Source organism: Lissotriton vulgaris, chromosome 8, assembly GCF_964263255.1.
Source record: "Lissotriton vulgaris chromosome 8, aLisVul1.2, whole genome shotgun sequence".
Lineage (NCBI taxonomy): Eukaryota > Metazoa > Chordata > Amphibia > Caudata > Salamandridae > Lissotriton > Lissotriton vulgaris.
The window spans coordinates 1,368,590,960-1,368,600,798 of record NC_141696.1 but is presented as its reverse complement, the minus strand read 5'-3'; the positions used below and the strand labels follow the sequence as shown (position 1 = coordinate 1,368,600,798).

Sequence of the window (9,839 nt, the reverse complement as noted above, 5' to 3'; positions counted from 1 at the left end):
GGATTTTATTTCTCTCTATCTTCGATAGATTGTACATTTTGAGGTAGTTAATAATTCCCTTTGCTGGACCTTCAACAAACTTGACTTAGACTTTGCAGTTGACACTGGTGTGCCTGGTAGGAGGCCTACTAACCTCCCCAGCGACTTTTAATTGCAAGCTATTTTGCTGTCTATGCCAATATTTTGCAATGTATACGATTTGTGCAATCCCTTCTAAATCAACTGCCTTAATCTAAAATAACATTACATGTGTATTTGTAAAGTGCATGTACACCCATGTTCACCGAAGTGTTGAGTTTCTTGCTGCTGAAATAACAGATGTTTATTGTTACCCGGCTCAGCTGTAATCGTTTTATCAACCTCAGAAGGATGGAAGGCTGGATGGGCCCAACGGGATTTAAATGTGTGACACAGGTCAAACACTGAACCCATGTGTGGATGCATTACCTCACTGGGGGTCCCCAACATGTAACGAGGTAGGATAACAACTCACCAACAAAACTTGACTGCATTTAATCATTGCCTTGAATGGCACAAATTCCTCTTCTATCACCGCAAGGGATGCTTGACTAAAGCTATTGCTAAATCGGCAGTGTTAGACTTTATTAGCTAGAAGCAGAAGAGGAAATAGCCACAGCGTTCAAGGCACACTTGTAAAATGTCCATGTTAGCCGAGCATTGTGTAGGCCTCACTAAGCATCCAGACAGATGTGTCCCACATTTGCTTCAGACAAACTCCAAGGCTGTCAGAAATTAAATCACTCGGAAAACCAAATATATTGCAATTGCCATTCACACCCACCTCCACACTGGCTTACAGACGATGCATGGGATATCAAAACACACTGCAAACCATTAAAATACATAATTTGTCATTTGTTCTACATAGAACATTTTTAACACTCGAGATATTACCTTACAATCTGCTTAACATAAATACTTATGACAGACATGATGAACATTAGTCCAGGAAGGCAAGATCTATTCCAGGGTTTCATGATAACCACACTGGATATATTGATTTACACAAAATAAATTGCAGCGGATCTCATTAACTCAGCTGATGATTATCCTGACAATGAGACCTGGATCCACACCTATGGGGACCCAACGTTGGATATTCGAAATGCAAAACAGGAGGTGAAATGGACCCAAACATGGAGAAGTAGAACACTATATTTGGCTGAAAAGCAATTGCTTTCAATTTGAGTGCAACTTTTTCATGAATTTCCAGGCAAACGACACAATTCCACATGAAAAAAATGCTTTATGAAGTAAGCGCATCACATCATTGAAGGTTTTTCAAAAACAACTTGGGCCTGTTTCTCGCTTGCAAGAACATTTTGGGCGAAGGTGTACACAAAGGATAAGCTTCACGGAGTCCAATAATAAATCATATGTTCATTAGCACTAAGATGAGAAAAATATTTAGAAATTACGGACATGCAAAGGAAAAAATACAAGTTGGTCAACAAATGTAGTGCATGGTTTTGCAGAGTTGTTCTTCTGTCTTCTGGCATGGGGCATACTCAGGATAAGGCGACCTTCAATGTGGTTTGAAAGCAGGCACCCTTGTATTTACTTCTGTACTTCAGCTTGGAGTCAGTAAAATAAGTAGGGTTATTGAGTTCCATCTGTCCCTAGCTGGTGTCTTGGATCCACTTAGTGCAATATAATGGTAATGGCATTCACAGGTGCTATCAGGAAAGAAAGGGTTTGTGGGCATCCAGATCCCGCTCAGCTGTCCTAGCACCTTTGTCTGCGCTCTCTTCACTCAGTCGCTTGCTTTCACATTCTTCTGAAAGGACAGTTACTGCAATGCACAATTCATCCACTTCATCCTTAGAATTGACTGGTGGGAATGGTATGTCGTAGACAGGCTGGCTGAGAAACTGACAAAAAAGGGAAAATGTGAGGGTGAATCCACTGTTTAGGACTTTAAATATTGTAAATATGAAGACACTGCATGTAAATAAAGTAATTTATTTCTTAATTATGGCATGCCTCGAAATTTCACAAAGTTCAAAAGAGTCACACACTTTGTCCAAAAATGTATACATCCTAATATATATAGTGAATATATTGGTCAACATGGCTTTAACTGCATTAGAACTCTGGAAAATAAGCGCAAACAAGATTTTTCCATCTGAGTGAGTATTGAGTCCCTTTAAGGCTCATGTCTACCTCCCTGACAGAGGATGTCCTTGATCCTGCCTCATACCGTTTTCAGGTGATATGAATGTGCTAGCCTTTAGGGCACAATCCAGGGGCCCTGGGGATGTGATGGCCAAATGCAATATCATGGAGGCATTGGGTCATGGATCACTTAAGCCAGTGGGTCCATTTAGCCTGCATCTGGAGTATTCCCGGTCACATCGGCTTCCACAGGACCCTCAAAATCTGGTTGTCCAAATGCACATAACAACAGCTATCATTGTGATTGACTGGACCATGCAGTATTGCCAACCACGTTCTTACCTATCATGATGTAACACAATACAACTAAGAGGAAGTCTCTACTCAGAGATCCAACCTCAGATAAACAACCCAGATTCAACAAATCTAGGTAGAACGCTCAATATTCGTCATCAAATCTCTTCAATTCCCTTGCAGGCCACGTTGGGAATACTCACCCTTACTTGCTTTCCACAGCTATCAAGAACCTTTTGTTCCTATGCGCATAACTTCCTTTATCACAGTGCGCTCTCTGGACCATGCGACCGTGTTTAACTCTGGTATGAGTCCCAGCTTGATCAACCCTACGCATCTCTAGCCGCCCATATCAACCACTTCCTCAATCTCACACTCAAGTGTTGGCAGCTTTCCACACAAGCTTCCTGCTGTCAGCCTCCCGCCTAAGTTCTTCTTGCGAAACTTCTTTCCAGTCAAGACTGCTGCACATATCTTATTCGACATGTATCACCCTATAATACACATTAGTGACAATAACCAACACTCCATCCATCAGTAGCTCCAAATCCCTGAATAATGCTATGATGCCACATTAGACGTGGTACTGCACTACTGAAATGCAAATTAATATTACATTATGCTAAATCATCAATAACATTTTTATAACTAGAGCTTGCATGCAGTGGGCACGCACATGTTAAGGTTTCTAGGAGGAATGAAAATCTATGACAGTCCTCGGTTAAAGATGGAGGACAACAGTTTCAATTTTTAGATGGTTCCAAAATATCAGAATTTCAATTGGGGACCAAAGATGGATAGGAAGGAATTACATTGGGATGAGACCAAAACCAAAAAGCTTGGATGCCTTTAATTTGAACAGTGGCGGCTGATGACTCTGAACAGTGGAGGGGCGTTGAGACGACTGACAGCCAAACCCAGTGACAGGCATTGCATCACATCATAATGCCTTTAGGCTCATATAATAAAGCTCTCACGCATGGCTCCTCAACAGATTGGTGTTTATAACAAGCTGTGGCTGAGAGCTCTGGAGTTGAGGTTGAGATTTTTAAAAAATTAAAAAATATACTCACCCACGTTTCATCGTCCTCTGTGTTTTCTTAATGAATGACGACGGCGTGACGCAACCTCATGGAGCCTCAGCCAACTCGCCTCTCCAAATCCCGATGCTGCTCTCATGCTGCAGATGAGCAGCATGACAGCAGCGACAGGATTGGTTTGAATGGGCTGCCTCGACACTCCAACAGGCACTGGGCCTGTGCCTGCTATCCCCATCTGTCTAAGATAGCAGGGAGGAGAATTTCAAAGTGTGCATTTCAGGCTGGACATTGCAAGACAGCCGGCCAAAATGACATGCACACTTTAAACTGGAATGAGCACCACTCGCCTGCTGCCAGTCAGCAGCAGTGGCCTGCCCTCAGACTGCTCGGACAGGGAGCACTGAAGAGTAAAATGGTAATTCATTTTATTACCATTTTCTTTTTCACCGTTGTTGTACTGGCAACAGGGGGCGACGCTCCTCCTCCCTGATTGGGGGGCCCATGCTGCGTTGCATGGAGGAGGCTACCAGCAAATAAGCACAGGCACGCAGATAAATGCAATGTAAAATGTGCTATTAGCTCCCTACTCCCCGCTCTCCCCCACTTGCCGGTGTGGCGGGCCATTCTTCCCCCATGCTTGGTGACCACTCACTGCCGAAAGAGGTTGTGGGGGAAGTACGGGGTGGGTGGGGCAAGGGTGATTGGAGGATCCTCAGGTAACTCCCTTAAACACTAACCCATCTTAACCCTATAAATATACCCTGCACCCCAAAACCCAAACCTATCCCTAAACCCTAAAAATACCCCTGTACCCCAAAACCCAAACCTAGCCCTGAACCCTAGAAATACCCTTGTACCCCAAAACCCCAACCTACCCTGAACCCTAAAATACCCCTGTACCCCAAAACCCAAACCTAGCCCTGAACCCTTAAAATACCCCTGTAACCCAAAACCCAAACCTACCCCTGAACCCTAAAAATACCCCTGTACTCCAAAACCCAAACCTAGCCCTGAACCATAAAAATAACCCTGTACCCCAAAACCCAAACCTAGCTCTGAACCCTAAAATACCTCTGTACCCCAAAACCAAAACCTAGCCCTGAACCCTAAAAATACCCCTGTACCCCAAAACCCAAACCTAGCCCTGAACCCATCATTTCATTTCATGAAGCTTTATTCGGTTCATATTATACAAATGACCATGAAAGCATACAGGCAAGAAAAACAATGCATTATAATATACAGATAAAAGAACGGAGTTAAAACATCATACTTTTCCAATAATAAATAGATTTACATATAGAAGTAGCAGTTAAAATACATATATCCGGCGAATTCGCATTATAAATCAATTTCATGGCCTCATCAACATTGTAGATTCCATATTTTATAAACATTGGTTTAGGATAAACCAACCTGAGATTCAAGAATAAGGTACAAATTAACATAAAGTGCAGTGTGCTTTGTTTTGAATACCTGTCGCATGGGCAGGGGCCAACAGGATGTTTCTTAGGATGAGGAAAGGCCTAAACCCTAAAACTACCCCTGTACCCCATACCCCAAAACTATATCTGAACCCTTAAAATACCCAAACACCCCAAAACATATACCTCAGTACCCCAAAACATATACCCCTATACCCATACTTACCTCATCCAAACATTTAAAAAAAACATGCTTTTACCATTCATGCATTTACAACGAATTTCGTGGTAAAAGCATATAAAATGTAATGCCATGCATTATAATGGCATTGCGGAGTCATGGTACTTTCGTAATGAAAGTATGCGGAGTGATGGTATGCGGAAAGAAAGTTGCGTAATAATGGGTGTTTACCCTTCCCCTGTAAGTACATTGGTGGCACGGCGGCCCACATCTCCAGCAACATACCCATATTTTTTCACTACCGATTTGAAAAATGCACAGGTCTCTCTCATTGATGGCCAGCACTGACATACACTTTTAGGCACACCTCCCGCCACAAGTTCTAGAATTGCGAACTTTAGAGCTGGGGAGCTACGTTCGAATCTCGGCATCAACTCAACATCCTGTGATTCCAGGCAAATCGCTTTGTCTCCCCATGCCTACCACAAATGAATGTGTTCTTCTGTAATGTAAATTGTGCTCATGCCATGTTGTTGAGTTCGTGCCATATAATATTGCAAGGAAAAATAATGTAGAGAAACTCGAGTTCACACACTACTGAACGCGCACTCTTAAGTGCATCAGCAGTGCACTGTGAATCTGAGCGTTTCACAGGCCTGTCACAGATAAGAAATGCTATCAAAACTAAATCCTACAAAACAATATACTACTGGCCGGCAGCAATTCATACCCGGACAACGTTGGGACGGGCTGCTAGTATATATATATAGATATATATAGTGATCGTAAACTAAATATTCGTGAACTCTATCGTATATTGACTTAGCATAAAGGAGATGATCTAGGCTGATTGTAGAGCAATTGGAGTCTTATAATAGGGGCAGAGTTTCAGGAGTCTGATTTATAGGGTACTTTTCAAGTTGTCTATTCTTGTGTGACCTCGGTACATTTGAAACTGCAAGAATTTAAAACTCTATCCATGTTGTATTACACCCTCGAGAAAATATGCAATTAGGAAGAGGATCAAAGTTTATAATGGGAGTAGGAAAAGCTGATCTTGATGTGGGCTCCCTGCTGCAGATATCATTAGTATCTCACAACTCTGGGGTGGCATTGCACGCTTTATTTCACAGCAATTACAATGTGATCTGCAACTTAATATTAGGGATATCATGCTGGGTCATGAACAGATTGCAGATAGGTGTAACTCTTGGATTGTCTCTATTGCTATTGAAATAGCACAATATTTAATGTGAGAGATTGAGCGATGTCGATGCCCCCCACAGTACACCATTGTTTGACATTATTTGGCTAGATATATGAGATAGAGGTAGCAATCCTTTGGTTACAAGTGAGTGAATAAAGATGCCGGAGTCATAGGCAAGCTTCGGGCCCCGATCTTTATTTGTTCACTACCTGGTTGTCTTTCGCTGTCTAATTCTACTTGATCAATCCCTGATTTTATCTTATCGAGCATTCTTTGGCTGCTGAAAGGCGATAGGCAATCTATACTACTATTATAAAGGAAGAAATTTGAGGCATTGAGGCGGGTAAACTCGGGACCCCCAGCGCCAATCCACACACCCGATACATCGTTGGAATCCTCAGGGTGTGCAGATGGAAATAGGCTTTATAAATTTAAAAAATACGTATTATTTAAAAAATGTACATTTAAAAAAAAGTAGTCCACTCGAAGTAGAGCCGGCCGCGACCTGCGTGCTGACGTCGTCCAGGAGCGCGAGGAACGCGAGGAGGAGCGGGGGACATGGCGCGGGGGAGGAGCACTGACGAGCGGCACACAGGCGGTGAGCAGCAGCAGACCGGCGGAGCAGCGAGGAGCACTGAACTGAGGAGTGGCGGCTGAGCGGCGGACATGGCGTGGGGGAGGAGCACTGACGAGTGGCACACAGGCGGTGAGCAGCAGCGGACCGGCGGAGCGGCGAGGAGCGCTGAACTGAGGAGCGGCGGCTGAGGTAAGGCTCCGGGGGACACTGTTGGGGCAGGCGGGGGTCGGGGCACACGGGGGACGGGGAGTTACAACAAAAAGGCTCCGGGGGACATGTCAGGGCAGGCGGGGGTCGGGACAAGCGTGGGTCGGGACAGGCGGGGGACCCTCTGGCATAATTGTGCTCAAGCTCCCGGCTCCCGCTGGCCGCTCCATACTCTGTAAACTCCTACTCTTATCCCTGCAATCTCTGCTCATCCTCGCCTCCCTGCAAACAGAGTGCCAGAGCCCCACTTACCCAGAAAGCTCCCCAGTGCCTCAGGCGCTGCTGCTGGCCACCACTGCAACACTGGGCCTCTGGCATAATTGTATGAGGTAAGCCTCCGGAGGACAATGTCAGGGCAGGCGGGGCTCAGGGCGGACGGGGGCCCGGGCTGATGGCCAATGTCGGGGCAGGCGGGGGTCGGGGAAGCCTGATTGCTACCGGACAAGGTCGGGACGGGCTGCTAGTTTATAATATACTGTGATATGAAGGTATAAAAGTGGCAACTATTTTCGCCTTGATTTTCTTCCCTCAGTTTTCCTCTCCTTGGCTTCTGTTTAGTTTGTCCTTCTCTAATGAATTGCTGAACGTATTATTGTCTGTTCAATGTTTGTATTTGTCAGACTGCTTGGATTATTTCCAAATCAAAAAATACAAATGATAAATTACACATTTAAGCATCGGGAATGCTGCTGGTACAAATTAGGATCGAACTCTCTTTATTTTTAACTACACAGTAATGCTTGGAAAAGGAATACAGAGTTGGGTGACCAACAGTCCGTAAATTTCACGGACCGTCCGTAATTTGGTCCTCACGTCCGTTGTCCGTGAGGATCCCTTTTACGGACGCCTTTTGTCCCTAATTTTGGCCATCAGAGGGAGCAGCACTACTCCCCTGTGAGAGCCCTCACCCTCCCCTGATGGGGCCACCTCGCACTCCTCCTGGGGCACAAGAGCAGCCCCACCCGCCCATTGTCATCCTGTATGCCAGCTAATTGCCACATACAGAATGTTAATGGGGCAGTCTGGGGTGTGACAGCATGTGGCGGCCTCCTCGTACCTCTGTGTACAGCAGGGCATTCTGTTAGATAAAAGGTAAAACGCCCATGCTGCAATGTGAGAATACAGTTCATATAAAGAAGCCTGTGAAACAAAAGTTCTGTAATAACCATGGAAGTAACTGTAACTCATTTTAAGTATCTCAATACTACGAAGGATGAAGACACTGGAAGAGTCTAAATATGATAGGTCTATCTTACTGATCACCTTCAAGTCTAGTTTATGCAAAATTATTCCGCTCGATTGCAAACGCACCCATTCTCTCATCTGCCACTTCCCTATACATTTCCCAATTTCTGAATTCATAATTTTTCTGGATAGTCTGTAGTTTCAGTATTGAAGAAAATTGATTTTCTTTTAGATATGGATGCAAATGTAGTTTTTCCTCAAGCATATTACCTAGGCAATAAAGAATCCATCGTTGAATCTAAATAGTGTACCTTGATACCTATGGCATGAAAAGACACTTTGGGGAAGGGTCTTACATTTTCTTCTTATTATGTAACCCCTTCTGAAAGACAAAGGCTACACGTGGGTACTGCCCCTACATATCATTATCCCCCCTCCCACTCCCCCCCCCTCCGCTATAATAGCATACGATTGGAGTGCAGCAATGGCTGAGTCAGCTGACCTCTGCCCGCCCCTGCCAACCCTAAACTCCACGTACCCCGGGCCATCAATCTGCATCAATGGCAAGACTGCAGAGCCTCGACGCCACCGCATATTTGAAGACACCCTTCATGTGACATATGACAGGCTCCTCCCCAACAATATACTAAGAAAAGCAAAAGTGAGCCGTAGGATAGCATGAATCTAACGCATATACAGTTCCTGTGCAGCTCTGTTATTTGAAAGGGGGTATGGTATAAAGGAATGGACAGTAGCAAGCAAACGATTAAATATGCTTTGGATGGGTTTTTCCTTTGGGCTATGATATTCACTGATCAATGTTAAGGCTCCTGATGGATATTGAACTAAATGCCGACACTTGACTCACCCTATCCCGCCGTGAGGGCAACGGCTCGTGCATCCTTGCATCAGCGGGTCCCAGCAGGCGCCGTGAGGGGAACGGCAGCTCGGGAACACCGCCCACACCACCACGGGGGCCTGAAACTACAACTCCCAGGTGCCCCGGCGGCCAGGTCGCGTCTCTGGCGTCAGCACTGCGCCCGGAGGCGCCTGAAAAGCGCGGAGCGCCGAGCGCTCACTGGGACACTTGACTCACCCTATCCCGCCGTGAGGGCAACGGCTCGTGCATCCTTGCATCAGTGGGTCCCAGCAGGCGCCGTGAGGGGAACGGCAGCTTGGGAACACCGCCCACACCGACCACAACCACCGCGTGGGCCTGAAACTACAACTCCCAGGTGCCCCGGCGGTCAGGTCGCGTCTCTGATGTCAGCACTGCACCCGGAGGCGCCTGAAAAGCACGGAGCGCCGAGCGCTCACTGAGACACTTGACTCACCCTATCCCGCCATGAGGGCAACGGCTCGTGCATCCTTGCATCAGCGGGTCCCAGCAGGCGCCGTGAGGGGAACGGCAGCTCGGGAACACCGCCCACACCGCCCACAACCACCGCGGGGGCCTGAAACTACAACTCCCAGGTGCCCCGGCGGCCAGGTCGCGTCTCTGATGCCAGCACTGTGCCCGGAGGCACCTGAAAAGTGCGAAACGCTCTCGCCCGCGAGTCGCGCGCGGGAGCAGCCGGGTGAAGCCGGG

At 46.1% G+C, this 9,839-nt stretch overlaps 1 protein-coding gene across 1 annotated transcript in view; it reads right to left on the bottom strand.

The window, feature by feature from the left end:
- Window positions 1–1,599: 1,599 nt before the first annotated feature.
- The window catches only part of IL10RB (interleukin 10 receptor subunit beta), a 432,261-nt gene continuing 424,021 nt past the window's right edge, over window positions 1,600–9,839 (bottom strand). The window contains exon 8 of the mRNA XM_086935323.1: window positions 1,600–1,892. Coding sequence (XP_086791449.1) covers window positions 1,701–1,892 — 192 coding nt within the window. The 3' untranslated portion in view covers window positions 1,600–1,700. The remainder of the gene's footprint in view (window positions 1,893–9,839) is intronic.